The 27,243-nt window shown below is 44.7% G+C and overlaps 1 protein-coding gene and 1 non-coding gene across 2 annotated transcripts in view; one reads left to right on the top strand and one right to left on the bottom strand.

Annotated features, from left to right (window-relative positions):
* The window catches only part of Ank2 (ankyrin 2), a 585,274-nt gene that overhangs the window by 483,413 nt on the left and 74,618 nt on the right, over positions 1 to 27,243 (top strand). Inside the window, 8 exon segments of the mRNA XM_032897358.1 lie at positions 1,904 to 2,002; positions 2,481 to 2,579; positions 4,051 to 4,248; positions 10,826 to 10,924; positions 12,091 to 12,122; positions 12,124 to 12,181; positions 23,547 to 23,645; positions 24,795 to 24,893. Coding sequence (XP_032753249.1) covers positions 1,904 to 2,002; positions 2,481 to 2,579; positions 4,051 to 4,248; positions 10,826 to 10,924; positions 12,091 to 12,122; positions 12,124 to 12,181; positions 23,547 to 23,645; positions 24,795 to 24,893 — 783 coding nt within the window.
* On the bottom strand, positions 9,347 to 9,475 carry LOC116897568. The gene has a single exon (XR_004387579.1). It is a non-coding gene; the product is annotated as a small nucleolar RNA SNORA17 (small nucleolar RNA).

A 27,243-nucleotide genomic window follows, 5' to 3' on the forward strand; every position in this document is an offset into this window, starting at 1 on the left:
CAAAGATATTTTAGGATCGAAAAAACATGCAATTCCACAGTGCAGTAAAATAGACACAATTGTTACACAGAACAGTTTAGCACTGAGGTGAGCTGAATCCTGAGTGAGTCGCCATTGTTGACGCCTCTTGAGTGTTTATAAATACCAGAGGGGGACGAAGCCCTGGTGACATTCACATGGAGAGAAGTGGCCTGTGACTCAAGAGACGCTTTCTAGCCATGCTCCCGTCATTCTGCCAAAACTAAGCAGTTTGGTTTGATAAGGGTTTCCAAATGTACAAAGGGTCAGCACAACTTCAACTGGACTGTAAGGATAGGCCTGTATTTTCTTCCTCCCTACAATGTTGTACCACAGAAATCTACTTTACCCAAGCTAGCACAGCCCAACCCTTGTGTGCGTGGAGTGCTGGGAGCAGAGCCTTAACAGCAGGTGAACTTCTGTGGAAGGCTGCTAAAGGAAGCCATCCTCTAGTCATCCCTACATTTGTCCCCTACAGGGCAAAAAGCCAGAGGATTCACTCCCATCCAAGAGCTTTTTAAGACCAAATGCTTATTTCTTTTTCTAAAAGAAATTAAATGTCATTTTAATTAAAAATAATTGATCTGGTGATTCTATGAAAGGGCAGTATTGGTTCTTGGGAAATATTCAGTGCTTTTGATGGGGTCTTAAATAGCACCCAGTACAGAAGTATTTGCTGGGTTTGTTTTCTGGGCCCTGGGGAGTGTTAGAGTTCTCCAACTCCTACTATTGTTCCAGAAAAGCTTTTTTCTGAGGCATATGTCCAGGAGGGTAGGTGACATCATAGGGCAGGAGTTGTGCCACCTGGAGGTTTCAGGACTGGGACCCACGCTATTTATAGCGTGCTGCTCTCTGAAGTACTGCTGTTAGGTCCATAGGACATTGAAGGTATGCATACAAAATGTGTAGGCCAAGCACTTTTTAAAAGCACATAGCTAAAGCTTCAGTTTGTGGTTAACTATTTAGTGTTAATCAGCCAATGGCGTACCAGGACAACAGATTTGACTAGAGAAATTGATCTTCCGGGAAAGAGAACAAATGTTGGTATGTTAAAAAAAAAAGCAATGTTTTTATGTAGATCATCTATCTGGCCAGTTTACAGAAAATATGTCAGCTGAATCAAATCATTGTTTCCTTTTGCAACCAAAGCTTCACAAAATATTCTAAAACTTAAATAAATAAATTTGGAATTAAAAAATATCAACAGGATGATAAGAAATCAAAGACAGCCGTTCATTTTAGATTGGGCAAGACCAAAGATGGACCTCTGGTCCTCCACTTTCCACTCGTAAATCAAAGCAGTTTGCTGACACCAGAGGAGATTACGAATCTCAACTCTACTAATGTCAAGATCCAGTCTCCAAGAGTTCAGGCACATTGGTTGTTATTGTTGTTAACTCCATCAAGCCTAACAAAGCTCCTACCAGCTATGGGTAAACTTTATTCCTAACTCTTAGACTAACCCAGGACTGGCAGATTTCACACCATCATTTTTAAAAAAAAACAAAACAAAACTGGGCATTGTTTTATTTTCCTTTACAATTTAATAAATACTTCTTAACGACTGCACACGGGGTAAGGCTGCTTGGTAGTTCAGAAAGATCAAAAGATCACAGCGATGGTGTTTTCCTGACAGTATGTAGTCTTCGGTAGTGAGTGGATTGGGTCGTATGACGTCACTGTCAAACCAGCAAGACTGCATTTATGCTCCTGTCGTTTCCAGGATTGTTGGTAACACTTTCCCCAAGCGAGTTGGGCCTTGTGACACGCCATCATTTTTTACAAGCAGGGACTCAACGGAGTTTGCTTAATGGGCTAACAAAAATTTTGTAAGGAACTGAGAAAAGGAATACCCTAATTGTTACATTTCTTTGTCGCACTATAGAAGGGCTTCACTCCCTTGCACGTAGCAGCCAAGTATGGAAGCCTGGATGTGGCAAAACTTCTCTTGCAACGCCGCGCAGCCGCAGATTCAGCAGGGAAGGTAAGCCGGTTCCCGTGGTATGGTTTTCGTCATTGGATTCTGTTGACTCATTTTATTTATTTATTTATTTTTTACCACTCATCAGAAATCAAGATTAATGCGCCAGGCAAAATTACACCAACTACCCAAGTTGGGAATATATGCCCCCAACCTTTGTTGTAGACTGCAATTTAGAAGCAGTTTTTTTATTTTTTGCTGTGCCTTATCCTGAAGGGCCCACAGCTTCTCTATATTAAGAATCCTGGTGTACATAGGAATTTGGATTTTTGTTTGCTGTGAACAGAAAACTGCCCTTTGCTAATTTTCGGCGCAAACATTCTCGATTTTAGTTATGTTTCTAATACGAAAACTATCTTTCCATTGACCATATTAATTGATTAACGTGTAATTAATCGATCGCACCGTCCGTGTATCCTGGTAGCTCCAGAGCAGCTAACGCTAATGTATTAATGCTGAGATTCAAATACCACCTTTACAGAATGGCCTTACCCCGCTCCATGTTGCTGCTCATTATGACAACCAGAAGGTGGCGCTGTTGCTGCTGGAGAAGGGTGCTTCCCCTCATGCCACTGCCAAGGTGAGGACCAGAGCCTAGGATTTCCAGGTGCCATGTATCTATAATCTGAGTATACATGGGCCTTGTTTTTAAATAATAGCCATGAAACAGTGATAATAGCGTCCGCTATTCGCAACTTAGAAAGAAAAACTGTTTCCACCTATCGCTCTGTCTAAAACCTTTTATTTTATTTACTTACTTTTGCAATTTTCCGAGCCAGCAGTTTTCAATAGGAGTGCATATCAGCTTCTGGAGATTAATCTTATTACTAGCTGTCCGTGTTTTAGATACTGAGACATATAACCTGACAAAGGCATTATAGATTTTTTTTTCCTCCTTGCCTATAAAACATAACCTTTCATACCCTCATTTCTTCTAACATCAAACTTTTTACTCTGTACTTATAAGGAGTCTCTTGTTTCATGGTCTTTCAAATGTTTATCTCTGTCAGCTTCATTGTGGAGAGTTTTAAGTGGGTCTGTAGACTACAACTACCTTCATGTGTATCTGTCATCTGCATGTAAGCCTGGTTACCTAGCAACAGATTATCTACTGTCCTCTCAGTTTATGCTGTTTGCACATACATTTTTACTCAACTGTCACATCTTTCAGCCACTTAGTTGAACAATGTATTTTAACATCGCATGTTAAACTTTTTATCATGATTGGAAAATAGTCAGATTACATTAGATCCCTAATGATGCAAATCTTATCCACTTTGTGTTCCTTCACCCGCCACAGAGCCTGGCTTATTCTAGGACTTAAATAGCATTTGCTCGGGGAATGGAAAGAACACTCTAGTTAGGACCATTTGGGGAAAAGTATCATAACAATACCATAGAAGTTACTCAATTTAATTCTGTGTGATTAAAATAGTATCTGACGTATAGAATTCAGCGATGGGAAACTGTACGATCCGGGAGTATGATGGGTAGATCATAGTCAGCACAGAACAGGTGATCTTTCAGGGAGAGAGGACTAGAAATGACCAAAGGGTCAGAACACTTGAAGGAATGGGATACTTAGCCTGGACGAGAGAAGCTTCTATAGAAGTTTCTAGACAGAGAAGCAAGCCACCACCAAGCACCGATGGACTGTCATGTAAAAGTGCCTTCCGTACTTCCTATTGTGTTTGGGGAAGAATCGAGCTATGAAGAGATGTTTAGATTTAGACTTGGTGCTTTTACATCTGTATCTGTTCTAGGGTATAGCAAGTGATCCTTTTCTGGTTGCAAAGATTTGGGTATGGTTAGATAGAAATACATTACAGCTAGGCATCCAAGTTAGCTGTCATCTACATTTATCGTTTCTGGCTGAACTATACCTCATTATTCCCACTGCAGGTAAATATTTGAGCACTTACTAAATGTTCTCTCTGTGTGTGATGTGTGTGCACGCATGCGTTTATGTGTGATGTGATGTGTATGTGTATCGTGTGTGTATGTGGGTGTGTGTGTGTGTGTGACGTCCTTCTTTTTTGTTTCTTCTGTAGAATGGCTACACTCCTTTACACATTGCTGCCAAGAAGAACCAGATGCAGATAGCTTCCACACTGCTGAATTATGGAGCTGAGACGAACACTGTGACAAAACAAGGGGTCACTCCACTGCATCTAGCCTCACAAGAGGGGCACACGGACATGGTCACCTTGCTTCTGGAGAAAGGAGCCAACATCCACATGTCAACCAAGGTATTCTCTTCTAGACTCTGGTGTCCATCAAGTCTACCGCATAAACTCCAATAGAAACCAAGCAGAGAATATTTCAAACAAAAATGTGTATGTGTGTGTGTGTGTGTGTGTGTGTGTGTGTGTGTGTGTTTGAATCCTCTTTTGTGCAAGTGTGCAAAGGAAAGGAAACCTGGCTGTGTTTAGAGCCCCAAGATAGCAAGGGAGGCAAGGTAAGCTCGTGAGAGCTAGAAAACCAGGGGATGCTGCCAATTGCCCCCACAGGTTTGCTTCCCAGAACTCTGCAGTGTGGGTCTTTTCTTTCCTTCGCAAGCCAGTCCAGTTACCTCTCAGCGCAGCCCTGGTTTCTCAGTGTCCCCTTGTGGTGTGAGCATTACAGGAGGCTAGCCCATACTCCCCAGGAGTTAAGACCATTTCCAGCAGCCACACCGTGCCCTACGTTCTGCTGGTTGTGATTGCAAATTGCAGTAAGAAAGTGGCTAGGGGACAAGTGACAGTAAGAGTGACTCCAACTACAGGTTGGCCTCAACAGGTGAGTCTGGTTTGTGGCTTAAGAACTTAATGGAATACAGATTTTTAAACCACTTTCCACCTATCATACAGGGTGGCTCTGGTTAGAACATCTTTTTCAGAGAAAGCCCCGCAGTAAGATTTTTTTTTCCTTCCAGTGAATAGCCTTTTTAGATGACCATATTAATTGTACTGGTCAATGAAGGTATATACCTACTACAGATTTACGTATATCAACCAGGAGAAGCTGCTGAGCAACTGAAAATTATAGTCTGTGCTTATTAACCGACCATTCTATTAACTGACCATTCTATTAACTGACCATTCTATTAACCGACCATTCTATTAATGACCATTCTATTAACTGACCATTCTATTAACCGACCATTCTATTAACCGACCATTCTATTAACTAACTGACCATTCTATTAACTGACCAATCTATTAACTGACCATTCTATTAACTGACCATTCTATTAACTGACCATTCTATTAACTGACCATTTGAATCTCTTGGTGCTCTTTGTGCCGTGTCATTGGGTAAGGTAAAAAGTAAGGTTCCTGGGATTTCCCCACAACCACGCTTTCCAGTGTGGTTGGTGAATTAACCAGTACTTTTGGAATACCAAGTGCAGGTTGGCTTACCCACATTTACAGGGGTTTTATATAACATGAAGTCTTTAGAAGAGCTATGATACAAGTAGACTGTCCCCAGTGTACCGAGAACTCTGATCCCTGTCTGTATCATTCAAAGGGTCTCAATGCATCCTTCATTTTTGTCTCCAAAGTCCTTTTTACCACAAGTCTTCCTAGATCCTCGAAGTGTATTGTTTCAGTCTGTGGCTATGACAAAATACTTGAGATTGGGAACTTTTTAGAGAACAAGAGTTCGGATGGGTTTATGGCTTTTAGGCTGAGAAGTCCAACAGGCTGATATCAGTGCCTCTTCGGAGTCTGGTGCGGGGTTTCTTGTTACATAATGACACAGAGGAGAACATCACAAATGGAGGATGGGAGCTTCACCCTTGTTGACGCTCAGAATTCTAAGTCTACTCAGAGACCCCCAACTTTAAGTAGCACCAATATGTGAATTTGGAGACCTGGTTTTTGCCTTGAAATTTTGGCAGGCGCATTTAAATCACAGCATGGAGTTTATAATAGTCTTCCCAGACTTGCATTTTAATGAGAATAAACATAAAACCTAACAATGAAAGCTGGTATCATCCAGACAGTAGGGAAAGCTGGAACCACATTTCAGTCCTGCCATTGGGGTGATCATTTGCCCAGATGAGGCGGTCCTGACACTAAGATACAAAATATTTTTCTTTAATATCTGTTTACAGAGGAGGAGGGCACACAACTGTTTACTCTCTGATGGAAACATATTCTTTGAAAACAATCAGGAGAAACTTACTTAAATATTAAGAACCACTTTCAGTGGATTAAAATCTATTTTATATATAATATTTTATTAATTCTTTGAGAATATTATACAATGTATTTTGGCCATATTTGTTCCTCACTCCTCATCCATCTATCCTCATCCATCTAATCCCCCTTTCTTCCTACCCCTCTTAATCTCATGTGTTTAAAAGACCAAACCAAACCAAACCAAAAACTAACAAAACATGGAGTCCAGTTTGTTCTGCCCTCATCCTCATGGGCGTGGAGCCATCCGCCGTGGCTGTTGATCCACCAGTGGTCAGACCCAGAGAAGGAAACTGACTCACTCACCCGCAGAACCTGTCAACTGTCCTTATCACCTCAGTTAGGGGACCAAGAGCCCCTCGTCTCATTCCGTGCTAGCATATGGACCAGCTACACCTTGTGTGGGACCTGTGCTGGCAGCCACAACTGCTCTGAGGTGACGAGGCAGCCACCTGTAACCTCCAGGAGACACTGTTTGGCTCTGGTCCTGTCCAACCTCTGGCTCTTACAATCTTTTTGTCCCTTCTTCCCACAATGTGTGCACTGAGCAATCCACGGATACTTATTTTCTTCATTTTCATCAGTTGTAAGTTTCTCTGTTAGCAGCTACCTACTGCATGAAGAAACTTCTCTGATGTGGTCTGAAAGCTGCACTAATAACATAGGCAGACATTTGATATTGTGTTTGTTTAGCAGAATAGTTCTAATAGATTCACTCCTGGGGCCTGTATGCTAACCCCACCAAGCCACAGGTTTTAATTTGAGCCAGATTTTCAATACCAAACATGCATGTTTTATCCTGTGAAATGAGCCTTACATCCATTCATAAAGCAGTGGTTACCCATGTAACACCTGTGCCACTCTTACACCCGTGGGCGTGTCCAGGCAGGCCACTCTTTACTGATGATTGACAGGTGAGATTGCTGATGACCTCCCTGATCCGCAGTAGTCTGCATCACACCTTTCAGTACTATGAAAACTAGTCATCAAGAAGGAGGCTTCCTGGCCAGGAGGAACTTGGTCTTTCTCTGTGGGTAGTGTCTTCAGTGATAAGGTCTTATCCTCTGGTTCTGAGGGTCAATCAAGATAAGTAGCTTATATTGTTTAGGGTGTCTCCTAGTCAACTCTGTTCAACACCTCAGAGAGAAACATTCTGGACAGTACGTGAAACTGACCGAGCGATGCTTCTGACAGCACACTTTTTAATTTTGAAAATATAGAGAGTGGATGTACTTTGCCCTCCTTGAAGGCGTCCTTTGTAATATATTACCAGCTTTCAAAGAAGTTAATCAGCCAGATAGGACATATTTAAGGAGCTTCTTGACTTACACGCTGAGCGATGAAGAAAATGATTTCATTTTGGAGGTTCCTCACTTTGAGATCAGCTTGGGCTGCGTGGCGACACCCTGCTTCAAGAAATCACAAGAAAAAAAATCAATTTGAAGAGAAAAATTTTGTCTCATGCTTATATTCAGATTCTTAAGTATCTTCTGCTTTGTCTTAATATTAAGACTTTTATGCTGTAGGATTAAATAATATTTGTTTATAAGTGACAGAATTTTGATGCAAACAAGATTTTTCTTCTTCAGGCTGATTTTTTATGAAACTGGAAGTTGAGCTAAGCTGTTCAAGGATTAGCAAGTATCAACCCCTAAAAAGAAAGTCCCCTGCAAAGTTGTAAAACATTCTATCTGCATGGGCCACCCATCTTTTCTTTTCTTAAATCTGTTTCCAGTTTTTATTGGTTCTCTGTGAATTTCACATCATGCACCACAGTCCCACACTCTTCATCCCCACCTTCCACACTTGTTCCACACCTCCCCAACAGAGAAAGGAAATCTCATTGTGGAAGCCTTAGTGTACACAGTATGTCCAGAGGATACCCTTTTGTCCACACTGTTTGCTTGCAAATGTTCATTGAAATGACTTGTTCATCTGGTACAAGGCCTCCGGTTTCTGCTACACTATCAATACTGGAAACTCAATGGGACTCCTCTTGGATATCCTGTTGTTGCCCTGTGTCATGGAGATCCTGCAGTTTTGGATCGCTAGGATGGCCTCTTTGTGCACTCCAGCAGTTTATGGATGGGATAGATGTTGGGGTGGGCCAATTCAAAGACCTGTATATGGGCCTGAGAAGTATATGAGCTGGTCAGCCTGCTGACTCTCTCATTTCGCCCTTGGGGCTGCAACCCTCATATCTAGGGCCACTTCTACTGTGCTGCCCAGGCGAAGTACAGGCCCTGCTCTCCTGAGTGCTGCAACTGGTGAGGGATAGGGACATCTCTCCTGCTGTCATGACCCCAGGATCATGTCTACTGCCTACTTCAGGAAGTTATGGCCAAGAGGGGAAGAAGGTATCTCTTCTTCATCCACACCACCACATGAGAGACAAGTGGTAGGGCCAGCTCTCCCAGGCTGGTATTCTTAGGAGTCCTCATTTGCAACTCCAGCAATGTGGGGGGCTCTCAAGTATAGCAACTGGCTAGGGGCAGGCTCAACTCTCCTGTTGTCATGTCCACAGGGCCAGCTCTGCCCTGTGGTAGAGTGGTAACAGACCCCTGCTGCTATGAAGCCATAGACTCTGATAGTAGCACAGGCTAACCCACCTGGTCCTAGGTGGAATCACAAGCTACAAACATCAGGCCGTTCCTCACTAACCTTGAGTCTCCTGTTCTGCCTCTCTTCATTGTGCCCATGTCCTTCTGTTCCTTTTCTATTCCATTTCTCCACATTTCCTTGCTCCTCTTAGTGTTGCCCTAAGTCTCTGTATGTCTGGGGTGGATCTCAGGAGTGCTGTGTCCTGTTTGTGCATTATGGCAGTAGAGAAGGGTCATCTTGGGCTTGCCCACTCCCTTAAGTCTGCACAGACTGGTGACCATCTCAGGCTAACTCCCTTTCTGGGTGCCATAGCACTGGTCTGGTGGTTGTTTTGGGCTCGCTCCTCACCTGGCTTGCCCAAGTGACCCCTTATGAGGGTTAACTGTCTTGTGATCACGCCCATCTGGGGTCTGTGGGGTTCTTCTAGTCTTCAGATTGATCCCTGTTCTGGGAACCTTTCTGGACCTTCCTGTGGCCAGTCGGGTGTTCGTCTCATCATAGTTCCCTATTCAGTCACTGGGATACCAGACTGGTGATCCTCTCAGGCTCTCTTTTTTCAGGGAATGTTAAGCTACTAATCATCCAGATGTTCCTAGGTCAGAACACTGAGCACAGACATAGCCTCTCTCCTCACTGCCACCTACTGATGTACATATGACACAGCAACCACACCTGAAAAGCCTCAAGCATGTTTTCAACGATTAGAGTGTCTGTTAATTTCTAGGGATAGCACCATGATGGAAGCTATGGGGTTTGAAGGCCATACTCATCTCTCTCGGCCTCAATGCTAGGGGAGACTGAGCCTCCCAGCAGTGGTCAGGGGCAGGCCAATTAACCAGGTTGCCAACTAACCTTGAGCAAGGTACCTACCTCAGTTTACGGGTCCAACGTTGTTAGGCATGTTTGATGGCACAGCCTTATTTTTCCCAGCTAGAGAGGCTGAAGCAGGAGACTCATAAACGCAAAACCTGTCTGAGCTCTTAAGTCCGTGACTAGTCCGGGTCCTTTAGTGAGTCCTTGTTTTATAAGAAAAGGTAGTAAGGGAACTGGGGTTGTGACTCAACAGTGAAGGTGTTTGTGGGGTTTGCCTGAGGTCCTACAGCTAATCACCGGTATTCACTGAAAATCCCAAAGGAAAGGTAAATACAAAGGATATGGGAGTGCCAGTTGGAGGAGTGGAACCCAGCTTGGGTATCCTCTAAGCTGGGCTATGGACTCTAGAGGCAGGAACTTGGCTCATGGCTACGTCCAACTTCTGTGAGTTCTTCCTAGTATGAAAAGTACTCAAAATTTACCTGCTGCAATTATATCTGATACCCTTAATCTCAGTTGTGTTTGAGAAAAGCTATTCGTACATAGTGGGAGTGCCAGGGCGTGACATCCATCACCTGGATAAGTTGCTGCTTCTCCCCTCTCTAGTCCTTGATGTTTTTATTCAATTAATTCTTGACTGCACTTTATTCATGTATGCAAATCAACACGCTGATTAGTGAATACTCAAAGAATAAACTTGTTTATATAAAAATTGCCAAGTTTTAGGTTGTTATATAAATGATAGTGTTACTTTAAAAAAATATTACCATCTTGAAGACAACTCCTTCCCTCTAGAGTAAACTGGAAAAAAACATTTTGAGCTTACTTCCAGTAACTCAATATATTTTTTTAACATTACTATGACACTTTATTGATGAAAATATTGATTATTGCTGAGGTTATAAGGTTTCAGCAATATTTTTGGTCCATTATATAAGTAAACAAGATTCATGAGGAGGTGTAAGTAGACTTGAAATGAATATTGTTTGGAAGTTCGACTGAATTATTTTAAAGACTCACATCATAAATACCAAGAACAGAAAGTATAATTTGCACAGAGAGTAGGTCTTGGCTAAAAACTATATTTACTCCAACCGTTTGTCTAAAATGTGAGGTGAGATGTTTGGAGAGCAGCCATGTGTGTTCCAGCTCCTTCCAAGATGTGATGTGTGGGTGACCGAGTGTTTCCCCGCTCTGATGGGTTCCTTTGCTTCCGTTCTTGCTACAGAGTGGACTCACCTCTTTACACCTCGCAGCCCAAGAAGATAAAGTGAACGTTGCCGACATTCTCACCAAACACGGGGCTGATCAGGATGCCTACACAAAGGTACAGCAGATCCCTTGGCAACGTTGCCTCCCATTCTGGCTTGGCCGATTCTTGGTTGGTCGCATCCAAGTCAGCTCAGGCCCAAGGTCCCTCTTCTTAAAAGTTCATTCTAAAGTGTAAGCCTTTCTACGGTTCCCTGGGTCTGCTATGAGTCAGATGGGAGTGGCCCCAGGAGCCATCTTAAGATTCCAGTTCTGCAGGGTGCTGCCTACATTCTCACTGTGGCTTTATCTCATACATGCACCTCACTGGCTTGGCCTGTACTTGCTCTACTCCATGCCCTTGGTCTTGAGGTGGTTGGGCCTCTCTGTGCTATTGTTTACTTACCCATTCTCTTTGTAATTGTCTTAGTTTCACTTATTTGTACATATAACATATATACAAATTTATATTATATATGCATATTTATGCTTGTATATAATATATTATACATTTGTATATAAGATGTTATATTATATATATTTGTATATGTGATATAATAAATTGTAGCCATCTTCACTCCTTCCCCTCCCTCTCCTACCGACACCCTTCTTCTCAACCTCCCTCCTCCTTTTCTGCCTCCTTTGTGCCTGAACCACTGAGTTTAATTAGACATACTTGTATGAACATCAGTGGGAAGTTACTCCATGGAGCGAGGGCATTTTATCTATCGCTACACTACTGAAGACAGTGACACTGTGTCCGTAAACAAGTGTTAATTGCTGATAGTCCCTCTGGATGGGTGGTCCTCATGGGTCCCCGCGCTCATTCAGGATGAAATACGGATGACCTCAATCTCACAGGAGTCTTATGCAGATAGCACCAGAGAGTGAGTTTACGAGTGTCATGGGTATGTCATGTCAGAAGACGTTCTTTGTTGTAACATCTCCCCGTCTTAACCTCTTACACTCTTCCCACCACCTTTTGCCATCTCCATGTATTTGTTCTACTGACATCTTCCTCCTCCCACTGACATAGCCTACCGTTTTGCACTCCTCAGTTCTTCTTGGTAAGTGAAGTCACCCAAGTGTCTGATCTCCCTTGCTGAAGTAAAGTTCTGTGTGTTTAGGGACTGCTCACCCTGTATTTGCACTCAAAGGATACCGTGGTACAACAACTGAAGCTTCACCTTTGGTTCTTAACCGCTAGAGGTTTAACACTTACACTTTGGGATTTGTCCTGCACAGCTTGGTTTACACACCTTTAATCTGGCCTGTCATCTCTAATGTCCAAATGGTCAACCTTCTAAAACAAGGAACAAGCGTCAATAAAACCAAGGTAAGTGGGGTTGGGGTTTAGCTCAGTGGTAAGATCCTAACCCTGGTTGGTCTCCAGCTCGGGAAAAAAAAAAAAACAAGGTAAAATATATTAGTTTCCTTCTTTGATAATCAAACTTATTCTACTGTGGTGCTATTTCAGGACCCTCTAACCATAACTAAGTTGGTGTTTATTTTAAATTTAATTTTGGTTTTTGGTTCTTCCAAAGTAATTTTGAAGAAGCAGTGTAGGTATAGGGTTGTTTATTATTATTATTATTATTATTATTATTATTATTATTGTTGTTTTTTTTTGTTGTTTGTTTAGGGCTTTTCATTGTAACCTTTGATGGAGATGATTTCAAGAACTGCCTTTCGTATTACAAGTTAAACAGCTTTTGACTTAGCAGTTCGTAGGGACATTTGCTCCTCCCCGGAATCAATAGATGACAAAGCACCCCCCAGTGCCCTGCCAGACTTCCCTTATTGTGTGTCAGGCCCTGGCCCCATGTCTCCTAGCCTGGCTTCTCTTCTGTGGAGATACAGCCCACACTGCATACATCCGAGTTTAAACAAGCTGCCTCTTTGGGAATCTTAGTGGACTTCATCATGTGGAATTCTTAGTGACATGAGTGTGAAAGGCCTGGGCTGAGAGTTCTGAGGGACAAGTCAGAGATGACACGTCCGTCCCTCACAGTAAAAGGACCGGCTGAGCTGAGTGGGTAAGAGCATCAGCTCACATTTCAGGGCACACGGGGTGGCTCGAGTTAGAGGAAAGCGTGATGTCCCTGCAGCTCTTGTTGGCTGGTGTTGAAAAGTTCTCTGGAGAACTTTCCCTAACCAGTCATCTTAAATCAGCCTTGCAAAATGGCTTACTGCTGCTAAGCTTTCTTTCATTCCCCATTTTCTTTTGCTAACTTTGAGTGAAATCTTTCCTCAACTTGAAATTTCTGTTTCTTGTTGTCTCAGCCTATGGTACTGCTTCAAGTCAGTCTTTTGGTCTGAATGACTGAAAGTCTACCCTTCTCTGAACTGTACCAGCCTATTAAGGATGCAGGGTCCAAAAAGAAGAATTAGGAGAAGAATAAGTAGGGGTCCCATCAGGGTTTTCAGGAGGTAGCAAACCAAGGGATCGGTTAAACCACCCTCGGACCATCCCTGTTGGGAATCAAACAGTTTTTGTCTTTGGGCCAGGCGTTCTCGAAGCTTAGCCATATTATCTCTTTCTGTTCCAGTATGGTCTGCATAGAAACAGCACTCTTCTTTTAAGCAGCATGAGGAACAACATATCTAGCCCTCGTCTGTTTGGAGGACCACTTCAGACAACGATGTTATCCTTTCTAATGCACTCACAGACTCTTCTATAGCTTTAAGATCTGCATTCATGGCTGCCTTGTAACTAAATTGACCAGTTTCTATGTTGCAGTGGTCCCGTCCCTATACCCATGGTCCTCCCCAAGGTGATCCCTCCTTTTGATAAAGCTAAATCAGGGTGGCATCTGCATCGAAAGCAAAGGTCTGTCTCCTCAAAAATTCTATATATACAGATTCATGGTATGACTTTAAGGCCCAAATTTCTACTAATACAATAGTCAGAGGATTGGTTGAGGACTGTGGCTGAGATGCAGGAGTGTTATCGTAGTATTGCAGGCCCAGTATGTGCCTTTTTCTCCTCTGGCTGCCAGGAAGTAGTTCCCGATGGGAATCTTCTGAGTGGTGTTGCCAATCCGCATCCATCCTGGTGTTCTGGGGGTACATTCCCAAGCAGAGCCCTCGTCCCCGAGACCTCGGGCAGAGTTAGTTGGGCTGGGAGTATTGGCACAACTGTCTGGGGCAAAGTCAGGTTGGTATAATTTCAATGACTGCCACCCCTTCATAATAGGGTGGACGGAAACGAGGCACAACCAGCACTCCTGAGTCCTAAAGGGGTTCTGAATAGTTTGAGAGCCAGATATGCACCCAGCCACCAAATTGAATAATCATCCCCAGTGCCTGGCGGCGGGAGATCAAAATGGTGGAGCCCCCCAGTTGTGGAGAAGAGCTGCGTGGGGTACTACCAGGGCCCAGGTGACCTTAGGCAATGAGAGTTGGGCTTGGGCTAAAAAAAACGAGGGAGGCTTCTGATCTGGTAGAACTAGGTTGTCAATGGGTCAGTGGTCAGGGGAGAGACTTGTCTATTTAGAGAGAACAGACCCACGGATCGGGTCCTGTGACATATAAGCGCAGGCCCCCCCTGGGCCGTCCCAGTTCTTCTCCCTGGTGAAAGTGGAGGACGAGGGGATTGCACTTCTCTAACCCGTTTACACAAGGTGTCCAAGTCGACCGTCTCTTTCTGAGTTATCAGGTCCCAAGATGAGGATGGCTTCAATGCATCCCCAGTAGTCTCACATCCCACTGGGCACAGTACCCTGACTCCCGGCCCTCCACTGCCCAACTCACCCTGTTCAGGGCAAGCGTAGATCTCTTTTATTGTAACAAATTGGACTGCAACCATAGTAGGTGGTTGAGGGATGCCAATTATGGGTAGTGCCAGGCTCACTTGTAGTCTATCCATCACAAGGTCAAAAGTATATAAGGAACCTGTGAAGCGTCCCCCTTACAGGTAGTTTAGCCAACCTTCCTGTCATTTAGTGACTGTCCAGGACCAATGTTATAAATGTGGTGGGACTTGTTCCCCCACTGACTCTAGGCCACAAGAGGACTAGGAGGAGCCACGTTTGGAGTTTTAACTTTGGGGTTTTGAGTCGCTGAACCCATGTCTTGTAGTGTTGTGATTAGTCAATTTCTCAGACTGGACTGCCTTGGCTTCATGTGATCGTGGATCAAGCTTCTCTGTCTACCTTTAGGGCTATCGGGGTAGTCAGGAGGACAGTGTAGGTCCTTTCCACCGTGGCTCGAGATTCTTGGTCTGGTGTCTGCGCACCCACAATGGTGTCTCCAATCTGGAACGGATGTGGCACCACCGGATGCTCAAGGTTGTCCTGGTAAGCAGCAAAAGGTCTCCAGACGTCTCTGCACTATCTGTAGGGGCCTGTAAATGGGCCCTCAGAGAAAGGGCTGCCAAAAATCAGCAATGTTTGAATCAAAGAAATGGACAAATATATATTATTTCAAAAGGAGTTAGACCATGGGGGCCCGGGGTATTCCACCCGATATAGAAACTAGGGAAGGAGGGCCACCCAATCCTTTGAGCCAGTTGTGCGTAAGTTTGGATAAAGTCTCCTAATTGTTCTATTCATGCGTTCTACCCAAGACCTGAACTCTGGGGTCTATAGGCACAATGTAATTTCAATCAATCCCCAACAATTTGGCCACCAACTTGACTTACTTGGGAGGCGGCGGGCCGTTGTCCGATTTTGAGGCATGCCATACCTTTTGGAAAGATTTCCTCGAGCTTCTTGGTGACCATTTTTGCAGTCTCGTGCTTTGTAGGAAGGCTAACCCATCCTGAGAAGGTGTCTACAAACACTAGGAGATACTTGTATCCATATACCTGGTTTAATTTCAGTAAAAATCAATTTCCCAATGGATGCAGGGACGGTGTCCCCCTAGGACGAACTCTTTGTCCAATCATGGTTTTTCCTCATGTTAATTCTTGAAGTATGCTTTACTCTCAGTCACCTCTTGTATTTTAAAAAACACAGATTTATCTCTTCTCGATCTAGTAAGGTTTTCATCTTCTTAAACCCCAAATGGGTTAATTGTAAAAAAGGAGATCAATTCAAAAATTCATTTTTATTGTAACTGTCTTTCCTTTGTAGACCCACTGTTTTAGTTGAGGGGTAGATGGCCCCATTTTTCTAGAGCTCTATGTCCTCATGGGCATAAACCCAACTGGTTTGTCCCACTGGTGGGGGCGTGGGTTGGTCTAAGCTATTTAAGGCCAAGATTTGTTTTTGCTCATGGCTGTTCTTGAACTTGGCATCTGGCAGCCTCCGGTTTCCTCAATACTGCCTCTGGGTTTTGGGACTCTTTCTGGTGTCCTGGACAATGTATAATACTCAGTCTTTTGGGCAAGAATAGGGGCTTCTAAGAGGGCCAGAATTTCAGCCTTATTTTAATATCTTTACCCTCAGATGTGGAGTAGCCCCGCCTCCGGTGAATCTCTCCGCGGATGTGTGCTGTGGCAAAGGCATAACGGGGTCTGTATATACATTTAGCCTCTTACCTTTTGCCATCTTGGCGCCTGAGTCAAGGCGATGAGTTCAGCCCTGCTCTTGGAGGTACCAGCAGGCAGGGCTTTTACCAAATCCTTTGTCTTCGTGGTGACCGCAGGCTCCAGCCTTTCTCTCTCCCTCTGCCAGGAAGCTGCTGCCATCCGTGTACCATGTGTGGTCAGCATTCTGAAGAGGCTGGTCCGATAGGTCCGGCCTGGTTCCATGTACTTCTGCGAGGTTTGTAGGCAGTCATGCTGTTCTGCCTCCTCTGTGAGGAAGCAAGGTGGCAGGATTGAGAGTGAACTACGGGCCCAAACTGAACCTGTTCTGCATCCAGTAACAAGGCTTGGTAGTGGGTCATGCCCCTGGGAATTAGAGAGCCAGCGGTCTGGGGGCTGCTTTACAGGCCTCCACTGCGCATTGTGCTAGGATGGTGAGTGGCTGTCCCAAAGTCAATTTTCTAGCATCCTTGATCAGGACAGCAATAGCAGCCACCATCATTGGCACGGTGGCCAGCTGGAGGCCACAGAGTCCAATTTCTTGAACAAGTAGGCCACAGGGCGTTTCAGGTCCCAACCTTTGTGTTAGGACCCCTTTAGCATACCCCCTGTTTGTCATCGATGAACAGTTCAAAAGGTTTAGTAATATCAGGGAGACCCAAGGCAGGGGAGGACAATAAAGCCTGTTGATGTTCTCAAATGCTTTTGCTGCTCTAGTCCCCCACTGGAAGAGCACCCCGGTTTAGTGAGGGGGGGGACAAAGGGCTGCCATTTCAGCAAACCCAGGGATCCAGAGGCGGCAGAATCCTGCCGTCCCCAAGAATTCTCGTAGCTGTCGGCCATTCTTGGGGCAGGGATGCCGACCACAGTCTGTTTCTGGCGGGGTCAGCCATCGTTGTCCATCCCTTTTTCTGGTAGCCTAAATATGTAACCTGGGTCTGGCAAATTTGAGCCTTTTTGGCAGAGGGTCCCAATCGTCCCAAAGTCTGTAAGAGATTCAGTTCCCACATGCAATTTCAGAAGTGGCCGCTAGGAGGAGATCATCTACATATTGTAGGAGTATGAGGTGGGATGTTTGAACCCTAAAGTCTCTAAGTCCCATGTAAGGCCTCATCAAAAGGCGTTGAGCCAATTTTAAACCCTTGAGGCAGTCTTGTCCAAGCAATTGTCCTGAAAGCCCTATTTCAGGTCTTTCCCACCTCAAAGGCAAATAAGGGTTGGCTTTTCGGGCTCAGCCGGAGGCAAAGAAGGCATCTTTCAGGTCCAAAACCGTATACCAAGTATGTGTAGGGGGCAATGTACTGAGCAAATTGTTTTTATAAGGGTTTGGAACAGTTGGATGAATATCTTCCCTCTTGTTTGACCTCTCTCAAGTCTTGTACTGGCCTATAATCCCAGTGCGGGTTTCTTAACAGGCAGAAGAGGCGTGCCCAGTTGGAAGGAACGGCAGGGGACTAGAATGCCTTGATCCAGAAGCCTCAAATGTGAGGCCTTATACCTTGATAAACTTCATGTGACAGGGGGTATGTTTATGGAGACTGGAGTTGCAGTGGCCTTTAACTGTATAATTAAGGGGGCTGTTGGGCAACCCCCATCCTGATCTCTCCCCTCAAGCCAGTGGAAAATTTTTACCCAAGTGTCTATTTCTAGGGATTGTTCTTGTCCTGTCCAACAGTTCATAGTCTATATTCATCCTCTAATTGTAGGGTTAGAAAAAATTGAAGGGGAGTTCCATGGGGCTAAAAAATTATTCTGGCCCTCCTTCCTCAAAATGAATTTGTGCTTTTAGTTTGGTGAGCAAACTCAAGCAGAGGGTATGGGCAGTCCGGTACATTGACACCTTTACTTGTGCCAAACCATTGATCCGTAGTCCATCGGTTATTGTTTCTCACAGTAGCTCCTTATACAGGCCGTCTGAGGGTTGTCCTGAAGCTTGAGGACTGAATGTTGGGCTCTGTGTCTACCAGAAAGCAACCGGCTGCCCCCAACTTTAATTTACCCTGGGCTCAGGGGGCTCTGGCCTGACCTCCCTAATCTTTTTATCTAGGGAGGTTCGTGGTGAAACTTCCAAGGCTTGACTCTCTGGCCCAGTGCCCTTCTTTTGCAATAGGCACATTGATCTTTATCCAGCTTCAGCCCTTTTCGAGCTCCCCCTATCTCCCTTCCTTTCTTGGCCCTGAACTACAAGAAGATTCGACTCAATTCTTTGTTTCTTTTTTATCTCTTTCTTCCTCTCTCTCCCTAACTCTATCTTCTTTTTTCTTCTTGTGTCTCTCTTATTAAAAAAATCCTTTCAGCCCTTAAGTAAATCCTGTAATGTATAGCCCTGCAAATTTTTAACCTCTGTAACTTAGTTCTGATCTGGAGCCTGCAGATGAAGGACATAGAGACACTCGTCATTTGTCCTGGGTCATCTGGGTCATAAGGAGGTATATACGGTAGGCCTCCTTAAGTCTCTAGAAAGGTCGGAGGAGTTTCCTCTCTGTAATACCTGTTTTACCTGGAGCCAAATTAGTAGGGCGTCATCGGAGACCCGCTTGAGAGCAACTGGCCATAAAGCATATTTATGTCCCTTACCTTCAGCTGTATTAAAAATCAGTTTGGTCTCTTAAAATGTATATATTGCATCAATTTCCTCAGGCAACTGGGTGGGACGCCCATCATCTCCCCAGAACATGTTTTCTGGCCTCTAGGAACACTCTTCCTTTTTCCTCTGAGGTTAAGGGCCTGTAAGAGCTGTTGGCAGTCATCCCAAGTAGGCTGGTGAGTAAATAAAACAGATTCTATTAGGTCGGTGGAGTGCCACCGGGATCTTTGGAGAAGGGAGGGTTAATTTCCAATGTAAATGTCCCTCTGCTGAAAACGGCCAGTGGGGTCTGGCCACCGTTCCTGTCTAAGTGGGAAAGCCTGGGAGGTTGAATCTGGCATCACCAGCGCCTGTTCAATCTCCCTGCGACAGGGAGAAACTTCTTTATCAGACTGTTGCCCGGCAACTGAACTCTCTCCTCCCTCATAAACGATGAGGAGGATCTTAGAAGATCTATGAGAGGGGGAATTTGGGTCTGCCGGGAGGACAGGTTTTAATTGAGTGGGGTAGAGAGAGGAAGACGTGGCCCGGCGGGCGGGCCGAGGAGACAGACTTGTTGAGGGGAGGCCAATTCGGTCCACGAAGGGTTCCGCAAGGGGGTTCTGGGCGAGACTCTCCCAAGTGATAATATAAGGAACCTGGTCAGGATGTCCGTGGAAGACCGATCTTTAACCTGTAAAATAATGATCTTATTAAATGTGCCATTCATGGCCATCCCACTCCGAGAGTTGGCCACTCAGATGTGCAGAGAGTCTGCCATTTTCCTTTTTAACCTCACAGACTGGTTTGTGTGTGCCGGTCGTGGACGTCTTTTCCAATGATCAAGAGTGAGACTTTAAGGGCGTTGTTAGAGACTGTCCCATGTTAGTTCTAAGGAAGATTAGGACACAGAGAAAACAAACAACACCAACAGTCAAACAAACAACAGACAGGCGTGCTGCACGGCTTTGGTACCAAACTGAAAGCAAAAAGTCAGACGGAGGTGGCAAAGGTCCAGGGCCCTCTGAAAGCCAAAAATACAGACAGAGGTGCCGTAAGTCTGGATCCTCCTCTTCTAACCAGAGTCCCAGATTGGGCCCCGAAAAATCGGGCCCCTAACACCCTTGGAACGTCTTCCAGGGCTGCGGGGCGAGAAGTCCGAGCTCGTCAGCTCCTTCTTCGCCCCGCCCAAATTCCAAACAACCTGGCTGAGCACTCACAGAACAGACAGAATAGGGCAGAATGAGACAGAATCAGACAGACGCCGGCCAGCTTACCTCCCAGTGGGTGGTCGGTGGTCCCTGGGTAGAGGATCTCCTTTCCCGGCCAACGCACCAAATGAAAAGTTCTCTGGAGAACTTTCCCTGAACCAGTCATCTTAAGTACAGCCTTGCAAAATGGCGTTACTGCTGCTAAGCTGGGGTCTTTCAGTGTGACTTTGCACAGAGGAGTGTTTGCATGGTACGTTTGAGTCCACAGAACAGGAAGGCCTGCCCACGCCTCAGGTCCACCAGCCTGAGCACATTTGGAGTTTCAGAGCCACCTTTTCAAGATGGCATTAATTAGAACACTCACGGTTTTGTGAAGCAGTACTTCTTTGTCCTCTTAGAATCAGAGACAATTTGTTTTGTGCAAAAGCATATTCGTAATCTAAGCTTATTTTGTATACTATGAACAGTACTACAACACTTGAGGTTCAAACTTTTGGTCTTGCCCTACAATGACCATTGTGGTCAGAAACTTCTGATCCGTACAATGCCGTGACACTTTTGTTTGATGCTTATTTAAAAGCTTACATATGGCTCCTCAGGCTTCAGTTCCTAACACCATTATTGTTGAGCGAGCTCATACACACAAGTCTCAGCAGGCTAAAATATACAAGTGTACCATGCAGTGTGACATTGGCGGTACCACCAACGGTTTATGTGGTCTCAGTGAGCGTTTGCCCACTGAGATGATTTTAATATTTAGATGTCAAACATTGTACTGGGCCTCTGTGGAATTAGATCTGTGTCAAACAGACATTTCATGAAGAGGGAAAAATTAATTTTAATATTTTAGGCATATTTTAGGTGAACTATATAACATTTACTGTGACCTTTGGGGCCATATATTTCAGCGGAGTGGATTGTTGAATGCCTCAATAGACAATCTGTTAAGTTTTCCAGAACTTTTCCTCATGGAGTGATACCTTTGCAGAAGGAATTATATTTTCTTCCTGGTGTTTTATGTGTAACCATAGTTACCAAAGCGATTGTTTAATTGCTTTTCAAATGCAAACATATGTACTGCCTTTAGTCCCCAGCTGCTTGTAAAACTTGGCATAAAGACTGAGAAATGTAAACCTTTAAAAATGAAATCATTATTTGCTTAGAATTCTAATGAAACACTGTCACATTAGATTGAAACAAACTGGGAAGCTATAGGGAATTAACTTGAGAAAGGGTTTTAAAGTGTAGTTCAAAATGGCAAGTTCCTTGATCAGACATACTGCAAGGTGCGACGATTGGAAACGAGGGGACAGCACAGTGTGCTAGCATTTTCATGTAACTCTTACGAGCCGCCCAGATCTTCGCAGAAAATTTGTCCAGTCCTTCTTGACGGATGAAACGTCAGCCACTTCTGCATCACAAGTGAGAGAACAGAAGTATAAGAGATTTGAAGCTTTGCTCATCCTTAGTAGAGGAACTAGGTCTGAGACCATTGCACTGATGGTTTGACGTAAATGTCAAACCAATGTTCATGTAAAATTCTAGCCCTGCTCAAACTTCTGGCAAATACTCTCAGTTACCCCAGCTTCAGGTAAAGGTTAGATTAAATCACACGCAGGGGTCACTTTCCAGATCACAGGTATTCTGAGGGGCCAGACTGTTATTTTGCCATGACTACTTATATTTAGCATTATTTATGTATTTGTAGGTAATCTATCTAAGTATACCAGTATATATTGGTTTAGCATATAGACTGTCTTTTATATGCCAAAGTATTTAGCATGTAGAGCATGGTTATTAAATGCTCGGTAACTGAACTAACTTGGGTGATAATGAAGAAGTATGCTTAATTTATTATATAGAACATTATACATAAAATAGGAAGAATTCTTAGAAAAATAAATATCACTTTATCCTTCTCAGGCATCCATGGGTTGCCTGATCTCAGAGCGGGGTCTCTGTACTGACTGCTGGGTACCAGGAGGCTCTGCAAATGAACTGTATTCTCAGGGATTTGGGGTCACTTTATTGTAGGGCTCTATAGCCAGAGTCGGACTCCTAATGTGACAGAGTTTCCAACGCCTGACTAGGAAGACACTCACATGTGATTGTGTGACCACACACAGAAAAGCCACTGTGACTGTATAGATGGGGTTTCACAGCACTCATAAATACAATCGGATATTTCATGTTGTCAGAATGATCAAATAAACATGTTGGCCATGAGTTGGCTCTGACACTGGATGAAATGCACACACATGTGCATATTCTTTTAAACAGAATGTAAACAAATGGGTTATTCAGAAGTTACAGCTTACCACAGTGGGCTCCGATACAAATAATTGTCTTCCCCCGGGAACTGTCAAGTAGCCACTGATTTCCACATAGGATCTGAACCTTCAGGGATTGTGGGGAAATTGGTTAACTCTGTTAGTTTCAGTTTCACCATCTCATAACGGGGATAAAAATATTTATTTATGAATCATTTGTTCACCATTCATTTAGTCAACGGCTATATACAAAATACCTTTTACACACCGAGCCCTGCAAGTCATTTCAGAGTAATGAGGAGGATGAGGTCCAGTACCTGGCCCAGATGGTATGCCCAGGAAGCGGCTCCCATCCCACCTTCAGGGATTCTAGTGAGAGTTATTATGAATACATAACTGACTTGTGCCGCCCACCAGCTGTTAGAGGCCCGTACAAGACTGGTTCACACTAATCCTAAGAGCACTTCCTTCTAAGTCAGGGCCTTTCATCTCCATGAAATGTTTAGATCGCAGTCAACATTCATTTTGGCTTGTTTTTGGTTTTGTTTTGGCGACAGGGTTTCTCTGTAAACCAGGCTGAGCTGAATCTGACACGAGGTCTGCCTGTCTCTGCCTCCTGAGTGCTGGGATTAAGGGTGTGCCACCACACCCAGCTCAATATTCTGGTTTTTAAAGACACATTTTATTGGGGCAGGGCATCGGGGATTCCAATCAAGTTTTCTACTATAAAGTTTACACATGTAGGCTTTTCTCACTGAAGCCCTCTCCTGAGTTGAGCTCGAGATTCGATTCTCTTTCGCTGTTGTAGATAAGGAACAGCAGCCTGTGTGAACCTCAGCCTTCAGCTCGACAGCACCTCAGTCTTCCTCTTTCCTAAGGGATTATATCATGGCTGCATTGTTCTTCGTTTTAAATCTTCCCTCGGCATGAGCATTTTAAATGCCAATCAGTTAAAATATAATAAGAGTTACAATTTGGAGCCTGTTTATCTCGTGTTTCACAGTCCGACATAAGGTGCGAGGGGGTGTTGGCTGCTGACAAATGGGTTGCTGGGAAAATTGTGCTCTAAATAAACAATGAGGTCCTTGATGGGTTTGCTGTAAATAAGACAGGAGAGCTAAAACTGAAGGCTAACCTAATTTTCTTCTCCTTCTGCAAATCGGTGCCGTCGTTGTGATTGACAGAATGGCTATACACCTTTGCACCAAGCTGCCCAGCAGGGACACACACACATCATTAATGTGCTGCTCCAGCACGGGGCCAAACCTAATGCTACCACCGCGGTAAGGAGCTCATGTGGCTCTTCCTTCTGCTCTCCTCCTCCTCCTCCTCCTCCTCCTCCTCCTCCCCTCCTCCTCCTCCTCCTCCTCCCCTCCTCCCCTCCTCCTCCTCCTCCCTCCCCCCTCCTCCCCTCTCCTCCTCTCCTCCTCTTCTTCCCCCCTCCTCCTCCCTCTCTCCTCCTCCTTCCTCCTCCTCCTCTTCCTCTTCCCCTCCTCCTCCTCCTCCTCCCCCTCCTTCTCCTCCTCCCCTTATTCCTTCTCCTCTCCTTCTCCTCCTCCTCTTCTCTTGCCCTGGTGTTTTATGGGCAGAGATTAAATGTGGCACACCAGCCTTGAACAAACTCTTGGACTATGGAAAGCCCCAGATTTTGGGGGGAAAGTCCTTTCTAGAAGTCCGTGATTTCTGGAGTGCTTGCTGGGAAGGAACTCAGTTGGCTCCCCTGGGAATGGGGCCCTCCTCTCAGGCTGCTGGAAAGGTTTTGCTTGCAGCTGGCTCTCAGATGTGAGAGCATTTCCACCCCTCCCTCCTTGCCTTCTTAAGGGAGCCCAGTTTCTGAGCCGCTGGCTTGGAACTGCCTCTTTGGGACTCGGAGCCATTGAAATGTAAACTAAGCGGTGTAATTAAACAAACGGGGTCCCCAGTGGCCTGGGCTGGCTGCAGCCAGAATGGCTAGCTTGCACGGTTTTTGCAGCACCGGAGCTCCTGCAGCGCAGAGGCTAACTCTGTCAGTGGGTCCCCATGGTAACATCTTACCTGCAGCAGATGGCCTGACTCTCCTTGGTGAGTGAATGTACCAGGTCCTCCCTACCAGTTTTGGCAGATGCCACCCTCAGTTTGAAAGGTGGCTTTGGAAGGCCAGGGTAGCATTTAGAGCTGCTCAACAACCCCAGGGTTAAAGCATCAAGTGCTTCTTATTAGAAAGGGCAGGCAGATGCAAGCTTGTTGTGTTACCATGGTGACCCGGGCTATAGTCTAAAGAAGCTACAAAGACAGATTTAGATGTAACGGTAAAAACTAGTGATTTTCCCGAGCTGCGCCTTGTTTTGGAAGGAAGTGCTGGCTCATGCAGCGCCGCGGGTGAGCTCACTGGCTTCCAAGGCAGTCCCGCCTCGCCTTTCTCACTCTCTTCCCGCTCTCCTCTCTCTCTTCAGAATGGTAACACAGCCCTGGCGATTGCTAAGCGGCTGGGCTACATCTCCGTGGTTGACACCCTGAAGGTTGTGACTGAAGAGGTCACCACCACTACCACGGTGAGTACCGAGACAACTGATCTGCTTGGTCCCGTCCTCTTGGTTTTCCTGCCACATACTTTGCACCCAGGGTTTGCGGCTCCATTGTGGAACTTCCTTTGCTGGATGCGTTGTGGACCGGACTCAGGAATGTGCAGCTGCACCTGTATTCGTTGTGAGGTGTGAGGGTTCTGTCTTACTCACTATAATTTCAAACAAAATGTATGAGTGTAGCTTTATAACTGTAGAAAAGTACTCTCTCCCTGGTGGCTTTTTCTCCCCGGTCTCGTTCCTCTAGCCGTGTGTGACACCTACCGTTGGCAGAGAGGTACCACACTCTGCAGCCAACCTGAACTTGGCCCAGAGGTGAGGTGGCGCTGAAAGGACGCCCTGACTAGTCCAACGCACTTCTGCACACAACGAGGCGTCCTTAGATTACTTCTTCTCCTCCTTATGCATGATGATTCTTTTGGAATACGAAAAGAAAATTGCAGACGTCTAGTGTACACCTGAAATCCTTTATTCCACGGCTTTCAGATGCCTATTGATCTTTGAGGAGGCAGTGTTCATGATCATTGGCCTTTGCCAGAAAGAGTCCCAAGAGCCAACCCGAGGCGTTCTAATCTTTGCATAGGCTCCAGGGAGAATTTTTATTTTTTTAACTTTAGCTTAAGCATGGATTCTATGGACAATGGCTTTTAAAATTTATCACTGTAGAGAAACAACAAAACACGAGATGTTCTGTGGAAACAATAAAACCACAAATCAACAACAAAGTATTCAGAATAAGGTTTTGGTAAATGGTCCCAGCTAGCACTGCTGCACGCAGTGTTTGGGAACACTTGATTCTTTCAATCGATGGGAGGGAAAGGAGAGGAATTTTGTGCCATAGGCTAACGGAGAGTCCCTGCTGACAGCCATTGAAGCAGACGGAATACAGTTGATGTGACGTGCAGTTTTAAATAGTGTGGAGTATGAATAATGAATGAGCTACACAATATTGACTGGACTTCTAGAGCGGAGGCAGCTGACTGCTCATTTCCCAAGCAGTCCCGGGACCTTTAGCCAGCACACACAGTAGGCTTAAGGATCTGAAGTATAGATTTGGTAAATTATATACAAGAAAAGTCTCGTCGATGTTCATCACCCTATTTTGGGGTCATTATATATGGCCAGAGATTTTTTAATTGAAATTATATTCTATTTAAACATTTTGAATCCATTCAGGGGAAAAGCACAGGTTTCTGCAATGTCATGCAGTGCTATGGTATGCGTTTCTGTTATGTGTCGCTATGGTATGTGTTTCCGTTATGTGTCGCTTAAATGGAGATAAATGTGTCCCATCTCCTCAAACCTTCATTTTCTTGTGGTAAGAATATTCTCAGGTCTTCCCGTATGGCGGAGTCTTGCTTTAAAAATAGGTTTTATTTTTGTTTTTTGTTTTGTTTTGTAAGAGGAATGTCTTCATACGAAGACCTACCTGGCTACGTCACCTCAGAATAACATGTACAGCACAAAGAAACAAAGGCTTTAGTGGCAAGCTTGGCTGGGCATTTGTATTGTCAGAAGTCTTGGGTTCTTTGTTTTTGTTTTTTGTGTCTTTTTTTGATCTACTTTATTACTTTTTCCACACTGGGAATCGTGGGTCTGTGTTTTACTGGACTGCAGCTAGATGGCGGCCTGTGACTCTTTCCCTCTCTTGGCCTTGTTCTCCTCATTCATTTTGCTAAGTGACATTTTTTCTTTACTGGAGGAAGGATGTGAGAGTCGTCTGCGTTACATGCTGAAAAGCATCAGTAGTTCTAACATAGCTCCTCTCCACAAGTGAAAGTGGGGGGAGTGGGGGGGAAGACACCGAGGAAAAATATATTCTTTTTTGTTTAAGCATCAACATCATGCGAAACTTCACATCTTATTTCCAAGATTTGAGGTGCATGAGTATGAATCAGAACAAATGATCTTAAACATAAAGACACGTGTTTCAAAACAGAAGCAGCTAGTGCTTCATTTAAACATTCTAATTACAAGGCTGGGAGATGGCTCTGTGGCTAGTGCACTCGCCTTACAAGTGTGAGAACTAAATTTGGACCCCCAGGACTCATATAATGCTAATACATTATACGTCCAGTGCTCCTCTGATAGGATTGGAGGTGAAGGCAGGAGGATTTCTGGAAGCTGGAGGGCCGGCTAACATGGGGTTCACAGCAGCAAACAATGAGGTTCTATCTCAAACAAGGTGGGAAGTTAAGACCGATAACCCCAGAATATCCTCCAGGTACCTTGGTGTGTATTGTGCAATTACACAGGTGAAATGCATCCCCCAACACACACGCATGATGATTGTTTTTTGAAAAAAATGAGCAAGCTATCT

Source organism: Rattus rattus, chromosome 3 (assembly GCF_011064425.1).
Source record: "Rattus rattus isolate New Zealand chromosome 3, Rrattus_CSIRO_v1, whole genome shotgun sequence".
NCBI lineage: Eukaryota > Metazoa > Chordata > Mammalia > Rodentia > Muridae > Rattus > Rattus rattus.